The sequence below is a fragment of the Tachysurus fulvidraco genome, chromosome 12 (genome assembly GCF_022655615.1).
Source record: "Tachysurus fulvidraco isolate hzauxx_2018 chromosome 12, HZAU_PFXX_2.0, whole genome shotgun sequence".
In the NCBI taxonomy this organism is placed as follows: domain Eukaryota; kingdom Metazoa; phylum Chordata; class Actinopteri; order Siluriformes; family Bagridae; genus Tachysurus; species Tachysurus fulvidraco.
In genome coordinates this window covers 20,395,605-20,420,539 of record NC_062529.1, presented here as the reverse complement: position 1 = coordinate 20,420,539, position 24,935 = coordinate 20,395,605, and the positions used below count along the sequence as shown (strand labels likewise).

General features: G+C 36.0%; 1 protein-coding gene across 2 annotated transcripts; it reads right to left on the bottom strand.

Annotated features, from left to right (window-relative positions):
• Window positions 1-1,197: 1,197 nt before the first annotated feature.
• On the bottom strand, window positions 1,198-18,219 carry LOC113640503 (non-compact myelin associated protein). 2 transcript variants are annotated; one of them, XM_027142994.2, is made up of 4 exons: window positions 18,003-18,219; window positions 5,423-5,514; window positions 2,532-2,616; window positions 1,198-2,015 (listed from the first exon to the last, which is right to left on the bottom strand). In XM_027142994.2, exons 2-4 carry the CDS (start codon window positions 5,499-5,501, stop codon window positions 1,778-1,780), a joined length of 402 nt encoding a protein of 133 aa, XP_026998795.1. In that variant the 5' UTR covers window positions 5,502-5,514; window positions 18,003-18,219; the 3' UTR covers window positions 1,198-1,777. The 2 variants fall into 2 exon arrangements, with proteins under 2 accessions (XP_026998795.1, XP_026998794.1); XM_027142993.2 differs by having other exon boundaries at window positions 17,989-18,218.
• Between the last annotated feature and the right edge of the window lie 6,716 nt (window positions 18,220-24,935).

Here is a 24,935-nt window from a genome sequence, read left to right as displayed (position 1 = left end):
ATTTTCAATTTTTGTGAATGATTTGCCCCATGTTGTTAGAAATGCAGAAGTTGTACTGTATGCAGATGATGCAAGTTTATTTTGTGCATCTCCTTCAATAACCAATCTAAGTATGAACCTTCAAAACCAATTAAATTTGATTATCAAATGGGTTAATTTGAACAAATTAGTACTAAATATTTCTGAAACCAAATGTATTGTTTTTGGTACTAAACATTTGTTAAATAAACCTTGTAACCTAAATTTGACTATTCATACAACTTTGGTTGAGCAGGATACTACAACTAAACTATTGGGTGTCAAGCGGGATAATCAGCTCTCATGGACTGATCAGATAAATCCTATTGTTTCTAGGATGGGCAGAGGCATTGCTTTAGCTAGGAAGTGTGTGCCGTTTTTTGTCCACCCTCAGTCATGAGAACAGTAGTCCAGTCTTTGGTCTTGTCACACCTGGAGTACTGCTCAGTTATTTGGTCCAGTGCTACACAGGAGCACTTAAAAAAACTTCAACTTGCTCAGAATAGAGCTGCCAGAGTTGCTCTTGGCTGTTTGTACAGGACCAGTGTGAATGAGATGCACACTATATTAGTATGGTTGAAGGTACAGGATAAATTAAAGATAAGCCTTCTGTGCTACATGCATAATGCCATCTATAAAAACAACCCCAGATTTTTTGTGGATAAATTGGTTTACAGTGGGTATTGCCACCTACATATTACTCGGCAGGTTAGCTCTGGTGATCTAGTTGTTCCTTTTGCACAGTCAAATTGTATGAGGAGAACTGTACTATTTAGATCCTCAGTAGCTTGGAATCAACTGTCAATGTGTATAAGACAAATAAGCAATATATCTTATTTTAAAAAGATGGTAAAAAAAATGTATGATCTGTAATGAAAACTAAGTGTAATGACTCAAATTGAAGTGTATTTATTCTTTTGATAACATATTGTAAAAAGTGTAATGTGTTTGTGTATAATATGTTTTGATATTGTAAAATGGACCCCAGGAAGATTAGCGACCACTCGTGGAAGCTAATGGGGTTCCAAATAAATAAATAAATAAATAAATAAATAAATATACACAGATACGTTCATATACACCTTGGTTTATGTTATAGGACCTTCTGGTTGGAGAATTCAACAATGCTGTTGTCTCTTATAAAACATCTAATGACAGAATTTAACAACTGCCCTCAGATTAAAAAGGTTTTCAAGATTTTTATTTTAAATAAAGTTATTTTGACAGTAGTTACACATTACAGCCTTCACTCTGTATTCACTACTGTCTGTGCACTTGGACTCAAAGGAAACCGGTTGTAATATCATACCTTGTATTATTTGCTCAGTCATGACATTGTGTAAGTCCTTTCTACTGTATAAAAGTAAATAGTTTCCATTTCCAGAGACCACAAACTTGGGATTATTAGGTAAAATGGCCACTGATCCTTCAACATGTTAACAGAACACTGGAATGGTTTTCTCAGAGCTGTAATGAACCCCAGTGGTCCATGTGCCCATGCTTAGCTCTGAGAACTCCCTGTGGACCGTTTAGCCACCGTCTGACATCTTTTGGTTCAAAAAATGTCCCCTGTGGTCCACTGACTGTTTTTCCTTCAGAGGTGTTCTTGATTATCATCCTCTGAACAGTTTTTCCATTCTGGGGGTGTGTGTGTATTCAATACAGCACATTAGAGCCCATTTAAGTCACGTATCAGTCTTTAGGTGTTTTACATATATATGTATATAAAAATATATAATTATATAAATATATATATTTTTTACGTATTTCCGCTTGGTGCCATGTTATGTATCGTGGCCACAGTAGAGGTACTGGCCAGCTCGGCTCGTGGTAAACGGAACTCGTTCTCCGAAGTATTGGCCAAATTTGCTAAGCCTCCCAACCTGGTGCTGTTTTGTACATTCGTCATCTGCAACGTTGTCATTGTTGTTGTTGAGGTTGTGTTTTTCCGCGGTTTTCTGGATGTCCCACTGAGCATCCTTCTTGTGTGCATCATCCTGTAGCACATACACACAATGTTCTCTTTATTTATCTGGAAATTTCAATATTAATCAAATCAACTAATTAACATTTAATAATAAGTTACGAATAGGTACAAAGAAAGTATTAAGTTTTAATTTATTTCTTCTTCTTCTATTATTATTATTATTATTATTATTATTATTATTATTATTATTATTATTATTATTATTATATATTTTATATTATTACTAGAGGCCCTCAAACTGACCAATAACAAAATAGCAAATAAAATGAATTATTATTTTGACACAAATCTAAACCTAATTAGAAAAATCCTTTCACAGCACACATGCACATAAGTCTCAACATGCTTAACTGCTGATTTAATTAAATTGCTAGTTTTTAGTCTTTAATGTGTTCACTTTCAAATCCACAACTCAGATACCCGTTGTATGCTTATTTACTATGAAAACACCTAGGCATATAATATAACTATATTTATATATACAATTTTCAACCCTGTCACTGTGTTATACAGAATGTGGATTTACTTGTTATACGTCTTCAGTATGATGAGTAGTATGCCTAGGATGAAGATGACGCCAATGACGATGACTGCGATCATGGCACCTGAACCTAGTTTGGAAAAAAAATTTGGTTAGTTGGTTACAGATTACTGTCATAGTACTGTAACAAAAATAAATAAATACAATTTTTATAAATAAATTAACAAAATGTTAGGTTTAAAGAGCTCTAACAGAATAGACATAAAAACAACAATCAATAATAGTACTTTTTCATTCAATTTTAGGAATTAAACTGTGAGATATTGAGAGACTGAAATGTCATATCTGTGTTACATCCTACAAACTACAGGCACTTAGTGTTCAGATATTACAGTATATCGTAGAACCTGATTCCTGATGTCCTCCTTTGGATTTTATTCACTCTGTTTTGAGTGCCAGTCTCTCCATTTGAATTTTGAGTGTGAGCCAGCATACAGAATGCAATGAAGATAAACCGCATTACTGAGCTTTTGTGTGTGTGTGTGTGTGTGTGTGTGTGTGTGTGTGTGTGTGTGTGTGTGTGTGTGTGTGTGTGTGTGTTGTGTGTGTGTGTATGTGTGTGTGTAAAGGGCTTTAGTCCAGGTCTAAAAATAGGCAGTTCATTAGCGTGTATGAATTAAAAATAATGATAATTTAGGGAAGGGCTCCAAAAAAACAAACAAACAAAAAAACGTCATTGGCTCCTACACCCAAGATATTTAGAAGCACCAAATGTATTGAGACACACACACAAACACACACACGTCACATTATATGAATGTCACATTATTGTTCCCTTTCTTATCTGTGCTGTCTGATGTTATCTGCTCTGCGTCTGATTGCCTGTGATATCCTCTGCACTATATTACAAAATAATAGCACTTGACAAAATACTGTATAGAAATCTTAATAAAAGACCAGAAGGTTGTGAGTTCAAATCCCAGGTCCACCAAGATGCCACCACTGGGCCCCCGAGCAAGGTCCTTAACCCTCTGTTGCAGGGGGATGTGGTAACCTGGTGATTAAGGTGTTGGGCTACTGATCAGAGGTTTGCTAGTTTGATTCCCAGGTTCACCAAGCTTCTGCTTCTGGGCCCCTGAGCAAGTTCCTTTACCCTCACTTGCTCAGTTGTATAAAATGTGAGTCACATAAAATGTGTGGGTAAGGGTGTCATGCCAAATGCCTTATATGTAAATAAATACAATTGTTTAACAGCTATCATTTCATTTTTTTACAATTCTTATTACTTAATTATTCTCCCTTCTCCCAGTGCCTTAGTTATTATTTATTTTAGTTTATATATATATATATATATATATATATATATATATATATATATATATATATATATATATATATATATATAATTTTTTTATTAAATTTTTTTTATTGCCGATACTGCAGTCCATGTCTGCTTTACTTGTTAACTAGTCATTACTATATTATTTAGTGAATGTTATGTCTTTCACAATATTGTAAACTGCACTGAATTGTATTATGCTTTCAACTTCTATCACTATCACTGGCACATTGCAGTGCTTTCACTTTACAGTCAAACATTACATAAAGATACTCAATGCTACATTAAGAGAGTGTGTGTGTGCCCTGTGATGGGTTGGCACTCCGTCCAGGGTGTATCCTGCCTTGATGCCTGATGACGCCTGAGATAGTCACAGGCTCCCCGTGACCCGATAAGTTCGGATAAGCGGTAGAAAATGAATGAATGAATGAATGAATGCTACATTAAGATACTCTTTCTCTGCATATGAGTTCACTTGAGTTCACATGAAACACAGACAGAGCAGGACAGTCCCTGTGCACATGGGAGAGTAGAACAGGGTGATCAGATGCAGGAGATAGTGAGTGAATCACAGAATTAAAGCTTTCCCCTGTGTAAGCTTGTTGATTTTTGTTGGATGGTGGGGTGTAAAGGGGTAAAAAGAAGCTGTACATAAATAACACAGGGTTCAATAGGTCAAATTTTTCCTAGGAAATGTTTTGTACTCCATCTGAAATGGAAATGAGTACGATGGACAGCTTTAACAGTGCGTACAAAAGAAAACCTTTCATTCTAATACTTCTCTAACAGAGTTCAGAGAGTTTTTAGTCAAGCTAACAGCACTAAGATCTGAGTGACCGCACACAAACTGCTCTCACAGCTGAAATCAGGGTGTGGTGTAATGCTCGGTCCAAAATAAACAAACATCATAACGATTAAGTACCACTACAGTCCGAATAAACACCATAAAGCCTTAACTGCATAGTAACTAAAGACAAATAACGAAGTGTTGTGACAACGTTGGTGACTTGTGTTACAAATGGTTGTGTACAAATTATTGCCACTTTTTTGACTATAGATCATTTTTATTATATGTTTTCTGATTCGAACTGATAGGAAGGAGACAGTTACTCAAATAATCACTTTATCGCTCCGTATCTGAAAGATCAGTGTTTATCTCAGATATACAGTATATTACACTTTATATCTGACATTTTATATGACACAAATTTTTTTTAAAAAGAAAAAGAAATGCAATGCAATTTGTTGCAAGTTTGTCTCTAATATTACTTTCCATCCTGTTAGTGTAGAAATTTTGTCAGCCTCAGGACACAAATATATTAAAATTACATTTAGCGAGTGTTTCAGTGTTCTGTAATGGTTAGATCTTAACCTTGCTCTTTTTTTGTTTATTTAATAATGTCTGTCTGCATTTTTTGAACACCTACACAGGCGAAATTGACAAAGTAATGTATAGCTTTAAATTATATATACTAATAAATCCGAATACAGAGAATCATACACATATTGTATGCATCACGTGTAAATGCTCTTCATATATAGAGCATTTATAAGCATGTACTAAAGTAAAGTTTCCTAAAGGTCCACAAACACTTACTCTGGATGAGTATTTGTTCTCTTGATTTGGTCACGGCTGTGGTGAGGTTGGTCACAGGAGATGTTGTGGAGGCTTGCATCTTCACCAGTGTGCTAAAACAAGCAAAACCAAGTGTGAAAACATTTCAAGACATTAAACTTTGAGTCTATAAGTGTTTACTGATATAATATTTAATCACAATAAAACTTTTGTTGAAGTATTTCCTTTGCTGGTTTGTCTAGTTTTTCCTATTTAATGCTGGAATTGTTTTGGTTTAATTAGTTTAAAATCAAGGGAATGTTGATTAACTAGCAAAACCTTCCTGGTAAAGCTGGTATTGCCTGTATGACTAACAGATAACTGGTTGTATGCATTATATGTAGATCATGCTGATGTTATTGTCCAGCGTTCCTTTTTAACTATATAAATCTATTGAGAATATTGATTATGTAGCCTTTTAAATTAAGAAGCTAAGTTTCATAGGTGCTACAAATGTCTTCTTCTACTTGCATTTATAGAGAGAAACAACACACACACACACACACACACACACACACACACACACACACACACACACACGCACACACTAATACACACACACACACACATACAAACACACACACATACAAAGCTAAATCATAATCTATCCGTTTTAATACACAAGCATTTTCACACAAGGTTTGAGAAAAAGGTGAGCTATCTGTCTTTCTCACAGAGATACGACAAGCAAAACAAGAATTAAACACTTAGCAATAGACATAGACAACATTTTTGAAGGTTAAACAGTATGATCATGAATCACAAATCATAAAATAATGGTATGATAATACGAGAAGCCAATTTTATTTGAATACTCAGAAAAAGCAGCAGCAGCCCAGAAAGGAAATGCATTCACTTGAACATTATAACATATACATTTTTGGTTTCATGCCTTGTGTCGTTTTTTTTATTCAGTCTGTTCTCCTTTGACCTCTCTTTATTATCAAGATTTGTCCACTCAGAGTGTTGTTTTTTTTGTTTGTTTTTTTTTTTGTAGTTTTTGTTTTCTACAAATGACAGTTATCTGTAAAATTCCTAGGAGGAGATTAGCAGTTTCTAAAATACTCAAATCAGCTGGCACTAACAATTATATTATAGTCAAAGTCACTGAGATCACATGTTCCCTTAATGCTAACATTATCTTAATATTAACTGACATGAATTTTTATGGACTAATAAAGTCAGAGAGTGTATGTGCCTTAATGTAAGCTTAGTTTATGTATGTTAGCTCACGCTACATGTACTTTCAGGTTTGCAACCTCAATTTAGGGTTTTCAGCCATCTTGGAAAGAACTTCCTGGGGAACCGCCATTTTGTTCCATGCGGCTCGATTTAGGCAGGCCACAGACGCCTTGTTTTTCACCAGATGGTCTCTTCAGTTTGCCTAGCGCTCCTGATTAGTCATCCTACCATTACACTTGTTCCTGTTGTGCCAGGTTTAATCCTGCCTGTTCTCCCGTTGCTGTTTCTGTCTGCTCTATGCATTCATGGATTTATAAAAGACTCTTAACATGAACACTAGTAGCGTACTGCATTTGGGTCGAGTTAACATGATGAGGTTAACTGGTAATTAGGCTAAGACTTCATTTATTTACAGTATTTCCAGGCACCCTTATCGAGAGCGACTTACATTCATGTAATTTTTCATCCAACTGAGCAGTTGAGGGTTGAGGGCCTTGTTCAAAAGCCCAGCAGTGGCAGCAGTGGGATTCAATCTCATAACTTCATGATAAGAAGTTCAACAAGCTCCCACTGCCTTTTGAATAACAAAGTTAGAAGCAGTTACTGAGTTGTTTCCTGACTTGCTCTTTAATATTCTAGGAGATATTTCAGGTGTTATTTCTACTGAATTAAGGTATACAAAGTAAATTGAAATTTACATTCCTTTATAAATGTCACCATTTACAGGAAGGAATTTTATTTATTTGCTTCATCACAGCTAGTGATGAAGCAATTAAAGAAAATTCCTTGAATTCTTTGTTTAAGCATATCAAGAGTTTAGGTATTCTGCCATTCACATCCCAAGATCTTCAAGATCTGTTAAATTGATCAGGCAACTCTTCAATGGCATAAATTAAAGATCGAAACAAGAAGTCCTGCAAACTTTCTTTGTCACAGAAGAGTTAAACCAAGGCTGCCAACTCATGCAATTGACCCAAATCTCACGCTCTCATGCCACACCCCCATATTCTCATGCAGACTCGTGCAGCAGTGAGGGGGAAAAAAACACGCTGAATGATGTCGCAAAGCAACATGCAGAGAGACCAGACAGACAGTGTAGTTAGTTTTTTGTGACAATTGTGAGGGAAATACACAATTTATTCCCATAAACTGTGTAGTCAGCCATTCTCCCTCCCATCTGCACTGTGTGAATTGTGAACGCAAGCAGCTCAGTGAGTTACAGGGCACTCCGTGTCTCCGTCCAGTTTAGGCTGGTAACTAATAGGCCTATGCTGTTATATAGTTTATACAGAATTAAGTTAGCATTAGCAGAGTTGTTTGTTTTGCAGCACTGAGCAGTTATTTTACATAACTTTATCATAAAAAACAGTACAAAAGCATTTCCAGATGACACATCAGGACATGCCTAGTAGTTAATGTTAATTATTGTTTTCTAAGAACAGAATGTCAAGTCAACGAAATCCCATATTAAAACGATTTTATTTATATCAATCACAACTCGTCAATCATGTCCAGATATTTGACTGGTGGCCATCCAATTCAGTGATTAAGGCTGCAAAATCAGCCACCAGCACTTACAATAGAGCACATGTTAATCTGTGAACATGATAATCACATGTTAATCCTATTTCTGTAAAATGTTTGTGCAAATTAAATGTAATGTAAATCTCCCAAGAAATTCTGTACAGATAACAAATACTTTGACAGTCAATATATACTTAATACACTTCTGCTAATGCAAGGATTTTGTGTTTGTATTTTTTTCCACACCAAGCCACGCCCGTCGATAAGCCCCTCCCCATAACCAAAGCCCCGCCCCATAATCTCACTCTAAGATGAACTCAAAAGTTGGCAGCCCTGCTAAAACAGATGAGTTGGACAAGAAAAATGTTGTGAAATAGTGACTCATAAGGACTGCCACACTAGAAAATGATAATTATGATAGCATTTAAGTGTTGCACACCCAAAAACTCTGAATAAATGTGTCAGACTCTGAACAAATGTATCAGAGGTGTAACTCTGTGAATGGTAATAGCAAAACTCACGACTGGAATCATGTAGTAACTTGATTCTGCCTCTTTCTGACAGCCGGAGGTCAGCAATTCAGGGCTTCAGTCGATTAAATATGGTTAGGTTTGCCTGAACATGTTTCTGCAATTTTGTGAAACCTAATCAAAATCTAAAAATAATAGGTATTTGCCCCTTTAACATTCTGACAAAACCTAAATGAGTATTTTATTGCTATAGTACAGTACATGAAACCTTACTAAAACCTTATGTTACTTTAGTTAACTTTTCAATAACTTAGCTAACATGCTATGTAGCCTATAATCTGCCAACGTTGCATAGTAAGCAAACTACCCAAGCTAGTTAGCTTGCTACATGATACATTTTTTAGCTTTTTAGATTTTCAATAGTCAAGCCATTTTTGTATATGGATGGTTTACACTCTGTCACCCAGAAGAGGAACGAGAATTTGGTTCCTCTATAGGTTTTCTTGTCAAGATTTTTTCTAGTTTTAAACAGAATCCACCTGATCCTGACCTGACCTGACCACCTGACCTAGATCCACATTTATTCTGGATCTTTTTAAACTCTCCTTCGGCTGAAGAAACAAGGCCAGGGTTGCAGATATGCACTCAACTGAATGTGAGAACTTCAGTGGCAACCTCAGGTTATGTCTGTCATTGTGGGATTTAGAACAGAATTTGCATTGGCTACAAAAGCCGAAAACTCTGTCACAAAGAAGAAAGAGCTCAGTTGGAGCACAGCTGCACATATACAGGCTTGCTCATCTTGTCTTTACCTTCCCCACACATACCAAAATACAGTGGTTTGATCTATTCTATAAACTATAAGACATGCAAACCCTTCAATTTATTTCATCATGTGATTAAATATATAGAAGTGATAGGAACACTGGCAAATTCAGGGACATAGATGATGTCATGGTTCAAAAGTGAAAACTGGCAAAGTGATTTTAAGGGTGTCACCTAACCAATACACACCTTATTATTTTCCTACAACATACCTTATCAATTCGTCACCTACTCAATACACACCCAATCTGATTTTTTTGCAACACCACACCTGGTCACCTTGCTACTTACCTAATACAATCCTGATTATGTTGCCACTGCACACCTGGTCACCTTGCTACTTACTTAATTAAGTCCTGAGTATGTTGCCACTACACACCTGGTCACCGTGTCATCCAATACTCCAGGTATTTTGCCACTACACCCCTACAACCTTCCGGTCAGTAGTCCAACACCGTAACCACTAGGCTACCACATACAGTACCAACACATCTTGTCACCAACCCAATACATACCAAATTATTTTCCACTTCACACCTGGTCACCTACCCAATACACACGTTTATTTTACCGCTACATATCTGGTCACCTTGCTACTTACCCAATACAATCCTGATGATGATACCACTACACTCCTACACTCATCACATATCTAATACACACCTGATTATATTGACATCACATAACTGGTCACCTCGCCACCTACCCAATACACAACAGATTATTTTATCTCTACAACTGGTCACCTTGCTACTTGCTACCCAATACAATCCTGATTATCTTGCCACTACACACATACAGTAGTCTCCTCATCACCTACCTAACACATACCTGATTATCTGTCCAATACAAGTTACTTCCTAAGTTATTTTGAAAGCATCTTTAATTTAGTGAATTTCTTTAGAGCCTATGAGGCTTATATTCAAAAAATCTGATTCTAATAAAAAAAATGACCACAATCAGAATAATCTCTCTCCATATGAATTAAAAACAAAGTATGTTTATGGCATTTGGCAGACACCCTGACATACAGAGTGACTTACATTTTATACAACTGAGTGAGTAAGGGTTAAGGGCCTTGATCAGAAGCCCAACAGATGCATCTTAGTGGACTTGGGATTTGAACTTACAACCCGTAGTACAGCACCTAAAATACTAAGCTACTACACCCCCATAGAATGTGGTAACAGGATGTAAGTTTGTATATAGATTGATAGAATGTAAAGTTGTATGAACCTTGTGAGATAATTCACCTGTCTGACTGTGCTTGGTTTAGAGGTCTACATCCACCTTTACACCACTCCTAATTTATTCTGTTTGTTTTGAGATTAGCTACAAGCAGCAGAACAGAGCCAGAACATCAAATAGTCATAAAAGACAACTTGGTTGTCCTGTGAAGGTAAGTGACAGGTCTAGTCTCCATTTTCTCTCCGTATCTGTCACTATAAACGTTTATGGCCTTAGTTATCAGCAGCATTTTCCTGCATAAGGTTATTAAGAATTTATGCAGAAGAGACGAGGTCACAGTGTCAATGTGAGAGGTCAAAAGAGAATTTTCAAATTGGTTCAAGCTGACAGGAAAGCTACAGTAACTCAAATAGGTGCTCTTTACAACTGTGGTGAGCAGAAAAGTATCATAGTTGGGCAGCTGAAAATCTTTAAAAGTGTATCCTTGTCTAGATTCCTGTTCTTGTTTCAAGAGTCAACATGTAGTGCGATCTGAGATGCTTTTCTGCTCACTTTATTGGAGTTATTATGAAGTTATTTGAGTGACTGTAGCCTTCTGATTATCTTGAACAGTGTAGTCATTCTTCTTAAACCACTCTATACCTGCCCTTCACTGATGTTTTGTGCTTTTTTCACCATTCTGTGAAAACTATTCTGTGAAAACTATCTATCCAATTAACTTGCCTGAAATGTATAATACTTTCACAATATCCTCGATCGCAGAAACAAAACTAAAGAACTATTTATATAAATATTGTACATTTACTCAACTTCCTGTGATATCACACTAGCTTATTAGGTTGTAGCTTTCTACCTACAAAATGTGTATTTTAATATACAGCACATTATTGAACAGATTATTGTTGTTTGTATTACATGCAGTGTTTACTATATATACTACTGTATAGGGTCAGATTTCACTTCTTAGATTATTTTACCAATCAGGTCATTTCCAATGTGATGCCACATCAACTCATTTGTATCATTCTGTTTTGTGTTACACACTAAGTAATTAATATAACTGCTGTATGTAAAGGAAACAGCCCAATACAGATGAGTCATCTTTTGTACTCCGGTTAAAATTTAGATTAATTATATTTTAATGGGTGAATTTGAACACACCCACTTGGAGTTCCCAGAGAGGAGCTAAACAAAATGATTTGGCTAACAAAATGATTTGGCAACAATTTTGTGTTTTATGGTTGAATTCCAGCTGTTTTAATATAGATATAAAAATGCTATTTATTACGTGTGTGTGTGTGTGTGTGTGTGTGTGTGTGTGTGTGTGTGTGTGTGTGTGTGTGTGTGTGTGTGTGTGTTTGTGTGTCAGTTCATTTTACAATATTTTGTCTCTTTTTTGTATTAGATTTTCTTAAACCCTTAGACATGTTTAAACGTCTATCTTAATGTTAAAAGAGACGTTTAAACATGTCTAAGGGTTTAAGATGAGTCTATCTAAGTTCATCATCAAGCTAAAATAATATAAACATCTTTAGTGAGCTAAAGGTTCATTTCAGCTGTAATTTTCTGTAATATCTCTGATATCTGACCGGAGGTTGCAGGTTATTTCTGACATTTCGTTTCCAACCTTCTGTAAAGTCTGCCTGTGATCATATAAATTATTCTAGGATTATAATTATTCTTGGTGTGGGAAACTGCCTGGCCATTATATAGCCTATAAACTCGATGTCAGTTTCCCAACTATTTGTGTATTTATCCATCTGACTTTTACTCCTTTTTCTCTTGCGCAAGCAGCAAATGAGTTCCTTTTTGTGAGTTGCTGCTGATCTAAGCCACACACACACACACACACACACACACACACACACACACACACACACACACACACACACACACACACACACACACACACACACACACACACACACACACACAGTCAATGTGAATAATGTTCCCAATGGTCAATATTTAACTAGTAATCCTCTAGCTGGGAAATTCATTACAGTACAGGTGCACTGAGTGCTTTCAGCTACTGTGTTGTCATCACATTGAATTTTTCTTCAGTAGCTACCCTTATGTTGTCTCTCTACAGTACCTTGGTTCTCCCTTGATCAGACAATGGTCCAATTCATCAGTACGTCTTTCAGTATTTAGTTTTCAGAGTCTAAATTAGCTGAACTTTACATCTGGCAGGATTTCAAGCCTTAACAAAGCATTTCAAAGTGTGAAAAGCAGATTAAGCAAAACCTATGTCACATATTTTAACTTTTCTACTTATAATACACAATAATTGAAAGTAAGGTCTAAAATAAACAGAGCACACTAAGAGTTCTGTTATGGTCACATTGACGCATTTCTTTAATCATGTTATACTTATCCTTAATGCTAATATTAGCATTGATGACAATTGTGGTAACAGTTAACATTTCGTGCATGTTGTATCATGCTGCTTTAATGAACCGAAATACCAAGAAGCAGATTAAATGGGTGTATTCAAGAAGCCCGTCCAGGTGGCTTAAATTACATTTTTGCTTTTACACAGCACACTGAAACATATAATTGATTAAGAAAGTCACAAAGCAAGTAATAGGCAGGTTTTCAACCGAGGGATCATTCTTTCATTCTTCTGTAACTGCTTAAGACAGTGTTACAGTAGCACCATCAGACTATTATTCACACACAAAGATACAACATATTAATGCAATTCAACTGATTTGTATTGATTTGTTTTAACAATTGACATTGTCTCATAGTTGCTTTACGGAAGCATAGAAACAGTTTAGAATATAAAAGTTTAGAAAATTTTTTAAAATTTGTTACTATATATCTCTAACATCTACCATAATGATCAAGCCTGAGGTGTCAGTGGTGAGGAAAATCTCACTGAGATAATATGAGGAAGAAACCTTGAGAGGAACCAGACTCAGAAGAGAACCTCGTCCTCATTTGGGTGACATTGGACAGGAAATAATGTAAATGTAAATAATGTATTTTCTACAACAGTTTATAGTTGAGTGTAATTGTGCAACCAAGAGCTCCTGAGGAACTACTGCAACAGGTCAAAGTTATTTCTGAGTTCATTACAGACTTGAATCTAATCCTTCCTGCTGAAGGCTTCAAAGGTTCAGTGATGAGGACTCGGGCACAAAGCTGACCGTCACAACGGCAGTTCAAAGATTGCATGATGGGAACCAAATGCTTCTATCCTCAGCAATCCTATGGGTCACAGACTGTCCAAAAAAGATCTACCCTAGCAGAATGCACCAACAAGCTACGAGATATATTACAATTAAAAAGAAATGTTAAGCTACAGTATGAAGAAAAAGTACACGTCTTAGTTGTAGTGGATCTGGAATACACAGTGTGTGGAACACCAGTCCATCACAGGGCATCATCCACACACATTTGCACATTGGGGTAATTTAATAATGCCAATCCACTTATAATATAGATTTATTGAGAGGTAGAAGGAAAGTAAAGAACCCAGAGGAATCTGAGGACATGCAGAACCACACAGAGATGGTAACCTGAAGTCAGGATGGAACTGGGAGATGCTGGTGCTTTATGGTGACAACACAACCTGCTGCACCACCACAGTGCCTCATCTATGGGATTTTATGAGAAAAACATTTATTTTACAAATGTTGACAAAATTAGAATCAACTAGATGATCATGTTACTATAGCAAAGTAAAGAACAAACTACACATTTCTGCCAGAGGCTTTCTGTAGATTTCTTGCAGGCTTGTCAACTTTACCTACATAAAACCTATAGAGTGGTAAGACTCTGCAGATTTGATGAGACAGAAAAATGACAAGTATGAGCACGATATTAATGAGCGCGTCAGGTCGGGTTTCATCACTCCTGTCGGTAGGTAATGGAAAACCGAAGAGAATCGAAACAAAAGAAAACACGTACAAAATGTGTATAAGGTATCAAATTCAGGTGTGTGTAGTTTTGACTGGAAAGAATAACATAACGTAAAAAGTATTTCTTCCTAAAAGAAATTTGATGGAAATGAACTGAAGCAGCAGGATTCTAAATATTTTGATGAATTTTTTTTACTAGTCATATGAGTGAAATTTTTCATCTAAATAATACTGTTAAACATTGAAGCATAGTTAAATCCTTCACTGTTAACATAGAAGTGTTAACTCTTAAAATTATTTAAAGCATGAATATAGAAAGATTCACAAAAAAAAAACACTAATTTTAGTTAGCGATGATAAATTAATCCCCCTTTCACAGAGGAACAAAGGAATGTGTGAAACATTTGAGAAGGTTAAGCAAAAATTAGCCTAATCTCTCAAATGTTAACTAGCATGATACTAACTCTGATGACATAATCTCTCTGTATCTAATCGAATACTTTTCTTACATTGAATTTTTTTCAAATTTCTATAAAGCTGCTTTGTAATGTTGTCCGTTTAAGCTCTACATTTATAAAACTATTACCTAGCATGATAAAACTTGACCAGAAAATCTGAAAGCTAAATGCTAGCTGACACAACGCATAAATTCCTGATAAATTAAAAATGTACAAAGCAGCAGACAGATTTCAGTGGTGAGAATTAGGCCTAATTCTTTCTGTTAAATCTTTTAATCTTAAGATTTGTGATTAATTTAAAGCTATCGAGTTAAAAGGTACGTTTATGATATAGTATGATTATAAAAAAATTAGAATCTCTGTAGAGTAAAAAATGTAGAGTTGAAGTTGATACTTATAAACCTATATAAAGTCCTATATTTAATTCAATTTTATTTTTGTAGTGCTTTTAACAACAGACATTGTCACAAAGCAGATATTTATAAATAGATTTAGGTTTAGATTGATCCCTAAAGAGCAAACCAGAAGTGACGGTGGAAAAGAAAAACAGAGATGACGTGTAAAAAAAAAAAGCAAAGAAAAAAAAAAAAATACCTTAAGGAAGTAAACTAAAGAACTGTAACCATATAGCTATACTTTCCTCTCTGGATATCAATAACATACACTCAGTTGATCAGACTAAAAAAAGACTGATAAAAGCCTTTAATGAGATGCTTACAGGCTTGAAACACTTTGGGGAAAAAAAAGACATTTGATTTACTGTCTCATTCATTAACAGGAAAGTTTTTCTCATGCTGATCTGATTCCCATCTCTAAGCACAAATATTTATCTGGAACCTTTGGAAATTTGATTTGTTTCATTTTCAGTACAGTTAATTTCAGTACTATTAAAACCAGAACTTCTACATTTGACTATGTAAAAGCTTTCAACAATCTTACTATCATATTGATATTGAGATCAGTGAGTCAAATTCCAGCTTATTTAAAACTCGCTAAATTATCTGTGCAGTGCTGCCAGACACGAAAAGGACTGACACGAAGACTTACAGCAAGATTACAGATTCCAAAAAGGTTGAATACCAAGTATATATTATAAATATATATTATAAAATATATATTATATTATATATTCCATTCAATAAAGATTTGTTTATACCTCATTCAATTCTGTATTGTTTTACTCTTTGACCGAGAGACGGAGCAAACTTTTTTAAAAGGAGGGAGGTTTGTACTGGGAGCAGTGGGGTGTCAAGTGTGAATGTGTGGCAAATGGTTTACATGGCTCACGGGTCAGGTAGGAGGGCCCCTTAGCAGAATTTAGCTTAGGGCCCCAGGGAGGTCAGGATCGGCTCTGTTAGCATCAGATAAAAAATAGAGCTCTCTCTCTCTCTCTCTCTCTCTCTCTCTCTCTCTCTCTCTCTCTCTCTCTCTCTCTCTCTCTCTCTCTCTCTCTCTCTCTCTCTCTCTCCCTCTCTCCTACTCTCTCTCTCTCTCTCTCTCTCTCTCTCTCTCTCTCTCTCTCTCTCTCTCACACACACACACAGACTAGTGTCCCACCATCCAGGGTTTATTTCTGCAGCAACCCTGAGTAAGATTATAAACTTACTGAGAATAAGGGGGAAAAAATCACTATTTGAATAAATATACATTTAAGTAACAGCTGATTTTTAAAGAGGTCAGCGACTATCTAAACCATCTGAACTAGACTATTTGGAGTATTGTATAAAGGTTGCTTCATATGATATCAGCACAGATGTTTTTCTGTCCTGACAAAAGAACAGAAATCCTGAATTATGTGATAATGGAAGTATAAGGGCAGATGTTGAATCCTGCCCATAAACTTTTTTTTAGATTATTGCAGGCACCTGTATATGAATTTCTCAAAATCTGTATAATTTGTCCTTTCCTAGATGGTGCTACTTATTTCCTGCTGGCACATGGAAACCACAGGGCCTTTGAGAAAAGGTATATTTTTTATTACAAAAGTAATGAAGGAAATGTGTTCAATGTATTAATTCTTAATCAATGTCAAAGATTCATTCAGTAATTTATAACATTCAAAACAAAACATTTCGTTATTACTAATAAAATATTTATAGATTATATACTATATTTATTTACCTGTTGAAGATCTATGTGAAGTTTTTTACAATAAGTACTGAATTTTTTTTTATGTTTTTTTCATTTATGAATAGAAATAAATAGAAAGTTTTAGAATTTAAAAATTCTGTTGAATTTAAATTGAACAAAGCAAACTTTTAAGATCTTCTGCACTGTTTCTAGCTCCATATTTAAATATAAGCAATGTGATATTGACCTTGTTTGTACACTTCATTGTACAAGAGATCAGATTTTCCTCCTGTCTAATCTTTTCTGTTGAAGCACACGCTTTGATGGTGATGATGCATTTGATCTAAAATCATCATCATAAGGTTTAGCACAAACGTCAGTCATTAAAGCACAAAGGAAATGTATTCCACAGACTAGATTTCAGTCGTTATCAAGAATTTATTTTGTAATTAAAAAATGGTTGTTTTGTAGTGCTCTCAGACCTTTGGACACCACTGTGTACCCCATTGGTGTAAATAATCTGGATTTGGATTTATTTTTGTACAAATTTGGAAGTGCCAAAATGCCACAACAAGACATTAGTATTGTTTGGAATTGAATCCCTTTACAAACATTTTTCAAGGTTCAGTCAACACTTTTTGTCTCAGGTAGATTCTGTTTTTACAACCGAGGTTCAAAAAGGCTGCGTTGACGATGAGAGAAAAGGAACATCAAACGTAATAAAGCCGTGAATGCACATCTATTAACGTCAGGATATAGGAATGTTAACTATTCATTTCCACCAGTGACTCAGTTTTCACATACACACACACACAACACAAAACACAGCACGAAAAGCCCCTAAACAACACTTCTGTTGATCTGAACAATCAAAGCAAACAGAATACATGCAGTACAGAGAAAGTTAGACAAACTGTACAGTACTGTATATCAGTCTGTGATCGTGAGTTGGTTAAATGTACCTGTTCAATCACACCTGATTGTGGAAAATCTCTCCTCGCAGTACCCTCAAAGCCCCTCAGTGCACAGAGCAGGGCATAGTCCAGTAAGGCTACAGTATGTAGCTGATGAGAGAACTCCAAAGAAAATAGACCAGCTGAAGCACTTACCCAGAAAGAACTGGAGAAAAGTGTGTTGTATGTACCTGGCTGACAGGTGTGTGTGGCGCACTCTGCTGTGTTGAATCGGAGAGAAGGAGGCGGCTGGTTTTTCAGGTCCGGCCTGGCCTCCTAGGTGTGCCGCACTAGGAATACAATAGGCACACACACACACACACACACACACACACACACACACACACACACACACACACACACACACACACACACACACAGATCTCACACTCACCTGCATATCCTTGCTTACTGAACACACACAGATTTCCCTTACCAGTGGCTGACAGATGTTATCACTCATTCAAATCACTCAAAGGGTAGTAAGAAAGTATGAGCTTCCAAATCCGTACCTCAGCAAGTGGCACAAAGAAATGGACACAGATTCTCTATGTGCTCCATCTGAAGCAAAAAAAAAAAAATCCAACACATTCACGTCACTTCATAAGACAATACCTGGCACATTTCCACATGCTGAGAAAACTAAAGCCTATTAAATAAATAAAACACAAAGCCTTAGGGTAGCTGCTGAATTTTGTCAATATTATTTCAGTGTCAAATAAACCAGAGCCTGAAAAATTCAAAGCTTTGATGTGCAACAATAAAGACGTTATTGTTAATTCATACAGGTTTCAGAGATACTGAGAACCGCATGGAGGTGTCCAACTTTATAATAATGACCTTGAGTCAATTCATCTATCCATTTATCCATTCATTCATTCATTAAAAACATATTTTTTATTCATTAATCTTTAGTAAGACTTTATTATTGTTTTTATGGATCAGGAGATTATCCCAAGAACTCTGAGCACAAGGTAGGAACACACCCTGGATTGGACACCAGTCCACCGGATCAATACCTTCATTCATCTTTAGTAAAGCTTTATCCTGGTCAGAGTTACTGTGTAAAGTGTAAACAGGTTTTCTGTTGTTGTCCCTGCTGTACTGTATGTCTATGTCTGTGACACATGCACACACACACACACACACACACACACACACACACACACACACACACACACACACACACACACACACACACACACACACACACACACACACACACACACACACAAACTACAGATAAGCATTTATGAAAATTGTCAAGTATTCCATTAATCTAACACAGATTTGCATGAAATGTCACCTGGCCAGATGTTGTAGGATTGTATGGGTTTTAACCATAATCTCTTCACACACATCTTTTCAATCACACAATTCACTGCAGCTTTAGTCTGCTTTATTCTGTGACGCACTGATACTCTTTCGAATAGTGAGGCTAAAAAAGAGGAGGAGAGAAGACAATAGGAAACAGCATCAAGTGGTATCAAGATACAGATACATATACAAATAAAAGTCATGCTACACAAATACAAACACTAACACCATGTGTCCTGCTCAGTGTAGTGTATTTATATATATATATATATATGTGTGTGTGTGTGTGTGTGTGTGTGTGTGTGTGTGTGTGTGTGTGTGTATATACATATATATAAATGTGTATTATATATATGTGTATTATATATATATATATATATATATATATATATATATATATATATATATATATATACTCTAAAAAGTGACTAAATATAATCTAAACTCTCAGGCTTTGTTTTCCCAGTCTTTCCTGTACTTTTAGACATTTATACTTAAATACATTTACATTCAAATTTAGGAGTTGATGTTTTTCTAATTCTTACATTTAATGTATAAATTATCTTTAAAAAACCTTCAATGAAATTAAATCAAATTAATAAATTAATTTCTAATTCTTGAGAAAAGAATAAAAGCTGTGTATTTGTTTCAAGAAGCAACTGTTTTTGTAGATAGATAGAATGGGGGCATAGAAGCCTTTATTATCACCACATATACATTACAGCACAGTGGAATTCATTTCTTCACATACAAAACTGAGAAGGTTGGGGTCAGAGTGCAGGGGCAGCTGTGATACAGTGCCCTGAAGCAGGGGCTTGGATGTGCTGGGCTTTGAACCCAGATCCTCCGATCAACAACCCAGAGCCTTAACCAATTGAGCCGCCACTGATCCTATGATAGCATTTGTAGAATTGTCCTGAAATCTGTAAACATTTCCGACTTCTTTAATTTTATTTAAAAGCTTCTTTGCCTCAGCAAAGGACTAAGAATAGTGTGTTGGGTTTTTTTTTTTTTTTAGTGAAAATTGCTTTTCCAGGCAACTGCTAGATAAACCTGGTTTTTCACAAGCCTTAGGCTCACGTTTCAGACATGGTGACGGGATGGCAGCAGAAGTGATTCGATCTGCTTCCTTCAAACTGAAACTCTTAAAAGAAATTCTGTGAGTAACACGCAACTGTCATTGTCTAAACTGAATAATCATTATGTTGTATAGTAAAGTGTTTTAATGTGCACATCTTTATTTCATCTTTATTTACACTAAACAATGCTAGAATTCATGAATATGCATGAACATGCAAATCAGAACAACTGATTTTCTACATAGTTATTTTACATCTTTGTTTTTGAACATTTTCTGAAATATTTTGGAATTGAGAGAAAGTCTCTCTCTCTCTCTCTCTCTCTCTCTCTCTCTCTACTTATTGACTGATAGAGAGCAACCTTTGCTTATGTACACATCTAGCTAATAAATTAATAGATTAGGACAATTTGCAGAGCCAGAATAGTCTATTATTGCCTCTTTATTGCATAAAGGAAAATAGAGAACATGGGATAGTAAAACACACAGCAGGACATATGTTTTATATTTATCGATACAGATACTGAGTCACAAAATACACAGAAAAGTGATCATCATTACTTTAATCCAGCTATCTATTTGGTTAATTAGAAAATCTGAAAAAATTAACAAAAATAAAATAAAATCACAAACAGTTCAAATGATCATTATAATAAGATGTGATAATTAAGTGATTACTTAAAAAAAAAAAAAACTTAAAATGACATTTTAGCATGCTTTGGGCCGAAATTACACAGTCGAGCATCATGTGAATAAAATAATATGTAATAAATAAAACTGCATGTGCTTCATGAGAAAACATGTTTATATCTTAATGAAATGACAAAAAATGATCTTGATGGTGAATGTGATGTGAGAAAATGGAAAAAAACATATCAGGTGATGAAATAAATGAATAAACAAACTGTTCATTATATGACACAAGGTTTGCTTATTGTACAGAATTGCACTCTAGCTGATTCTGACATGTTAAACACAGCTTACATGACACACACTTGCTTTATTGCCTTTGAATATTGACTTGTAAAGAGTAAAACTGATCAATGCCCACAGTGCATTGTGGGAATGCACACAAATGCTTCACCTCTAAGAGTTACACAGTATGAGCGCCCAAATACTATGACCACAGTGCTTGAATTCTAGCAAATGGATTCTAGTGAAGCGCAAAACACATCCAGGTGAGCAGTATAGAAAGACATGCTTATGAGGGAACGAGAGAAGAGCAGCCTGCTCTCTTTCATGCGTGGAGGTGGAGAGATAATAAAAGCCTTGAACAGGAGGACAAGGATCAAAGGGTCGCTGCTAGATGAAGCCTGCATGGGGTTTAATATAATGTACATCTGAGGTTTCAGTCTGAACTACACAATCACTCTGCAGAATCAGGTTATTTTAATACATTCATTTTTCTGCTCTCAAGATTTGAGTTAAAATCTAATACACAGAATTTAAATACAGTTTCTTGGATGCTCGGAGGAGTTGTGGAAGGAACAAGAAGGATGTCTACAGTATGTGTGCTGACAAAATAGCTATCGTCTGACTAAAAGGAGGAAGTGTGTCATTGTCTCGGCTTCATGCGACACAATGACAATGATGAAAAGAACGCGAGAGAGACAGAGAAGGAGACTGGAAGAGCTGAGACTTAAGCTTCAAAAGCTCAACCGCTGGACCATACGTGTGCAGCGACTGTCACATTACATACTGTTCGAAATCATTTTTTCCCTATTAGATCTTAAAAGAATAGAAAATATGTATTCATGTTGGGTGCTGAGAGAAAAAAGTGAAAACCAAAAAGTGAAAACCTATAAAACAAATAATATAAATAATTCTATAATAGACATTTTTAGAGCTACGTATTTACACATCGACTAGAAGAATAAGTGCAAATTGTCATGAACCAACAGCAATGATTAATCTAACGCTGACTGGATCAAGTACTAATTTCCTCAAATCTCATTGGCTAATCCGGGGTTATGTAATAATCAACAAACAAATAAATAATTAGTTTAAGCAGTTAAAACTGAAGCCACGGCGAAACATTCCTGAATGTTCCTAGAGGCAAGAGAGTGAGATAGAAGCAAAAAAGAAACCTTTGTTTAAAAGGAAGAAGGAAAAAAAGAACGCTTAGGAGCTTTAAACGGGTTAAATACTGTTAATATTCTCCAAGAACATAAAACTAAAATTGGTTGTCTAGAGCTTTATATCCACATTAGATTTGTGTGTGTTTATATTGGTATAACTTGGATTTTAAACAGTTCAGTGGCCGAGTCATGACAGCCATTGCTAATGCTTGCTTTAGTCGAACCACTTTAGGTTATGGGGCGGAGCTTCGTGTTCATGGGAGGGAATGAGGAGTTTATAAATGAGCTTTTCGTAAAAGGATTAAACTATGTGGCAGACTGCAAGACAAAGCTGTTCACTCACTGCATGGAGGATAATTAATATGAACTAATAAATAAATGACCAAATCAATATAAGTTCTGTTTATAACGTTATCTGCCCTGCTCTTAGCTTTTATATTAAGCACATTTATCTTGAAGCTTACTTAAAAATTTTGCTCATTAATTATTATTATTATTATTATTATTATTATTATTATTATTATTATTATTATTTATAATTTTATAATTATTATTATTATTTTATAATAATAATAATAATTTTATAATTATTATTATTTTAAATAAAAACATATACTAAGAGGTAAGATTAAAGTCCCGTCTCTAACACTAGTCAATATGAGGGCCGATATATGAGGTATCCATTAACACCAACAAATGGCTGATTGTCTCCTGTAATCAGAACCCTGACTTTCCTTCATGCGTGATTGCTCCCTCCAGCATGAGGACAAATCAGATAAACCTGGAAAAAGTGAACCTGGACCCAGGAAAAGTGAGTCTTTATCTCACTCTTACAAACACGAACCTAAGACCTGAAATAACCTAGTTACTGTATTCAGGCCAGACGTATCTCATTTCCATATTTCATTTAGCTTCTAAAGTGATCTTTCTCTGAGTGAAACATTGTGTGTGTGTGTGTGTGTGTGTGTGTGTGTGTGTGTGTGTGTGTGTGTGTGTGTGTGTGTGTGTGTTTTTAAGAGCATAACCTCGGATAGCTGATGAATCACAGGGTGTTTCATGAGGAGGGAGGCACAAATAACCTGCTTGGTGAACAACCTGATCTGTAAAGCAACTTTAACACTCCTAAATGCTCTTCTTGTGCTCTGTTCCTTAGTTAGGGATGAAACATGCTTCAATATTCAACTAATATTTTTAGAAACTTGTGGAAGGAATATTACACACACACACTAACTAGACAGGATCTCATGTTTTGTTCGAAAGCCTTTGTATTCTTTTCAAATGCTGTATTGTAGCCGAGTCAGCGGTTTCCACATAAAGCTAATAATTATACACTTCCTGATACAATCATATCGTAAACCCAACAGTTATCTGCCCTGCGTTTATATGAACAAAACAGTCCATATAAATGCCATTACCTTGATACTGTTACACATGTGTAAATACAGTACCTGACACAGAAAGTCAGAAAACGTTGAGATAATTTGGTGTATATAGTCGAAAAAACTTGAGACGTGTCTATTGACATAGTGAAACGTGTGAAAGTATGTACGTGTTAGTTGTACGTCTCATTGGGATTGGGAGCAGAGTGTGAATACAGACTAGAGGTTATATACCAGTCCATCACAGGACACACACACACACACACACACACACACACACACACACACACACACACACACACACACACACACACACACACACTGATCTCATTGGGATTGGGAGCAGAGTGTGAATACAGACTAGAGGTTATATACCAGTCTATCACAGGACACACACACACCCACCCACCCACCCACCCACCCACACACACACACACTGATCTCATTGGGATTGGGAGCAGAGTGTGAATACAGACTGGAGGTTATATACCAGTCCATCACAGGACACACACCCACCCACCCACCCACCCACACACACACGCACACACACACGCACACACACACGCACACACACACTGATCTCATTGGAATTGGGAGCGGAGTGTGAATACAGACTAGAGGTTATATACCAGTCCATTACAGGACACACACACACACACACACACACACACACACACACACACACACACACACACACACACACACACACACACAGACACCTCATTGGGATCGGGAGCAGACTGTGAATACAGACTAAAGGTTATATAGCAGTCCATCACAGGACACACACACACACACTGATCTCATTGGGATTGGGAGCAGAGTGTGAATACAGACTGGAGGTTATATACTGTACCAGTCCATCACAGGACACGGACACACACACACACACACACACACACACACACACACACACACACACACACACACACACACACACACACACACACACACACACACTGATCTCATTGGGATTGGGAGCAGAGTGAGAATACAGTGCCTTGCCGAACTATTCCACATTTTGACATGTTACAACCACAAAGAAAAATTTATTTTATTGGGATTTTTCTGAAATAGACCAAAAGAAAGTGGCACATAATTGTG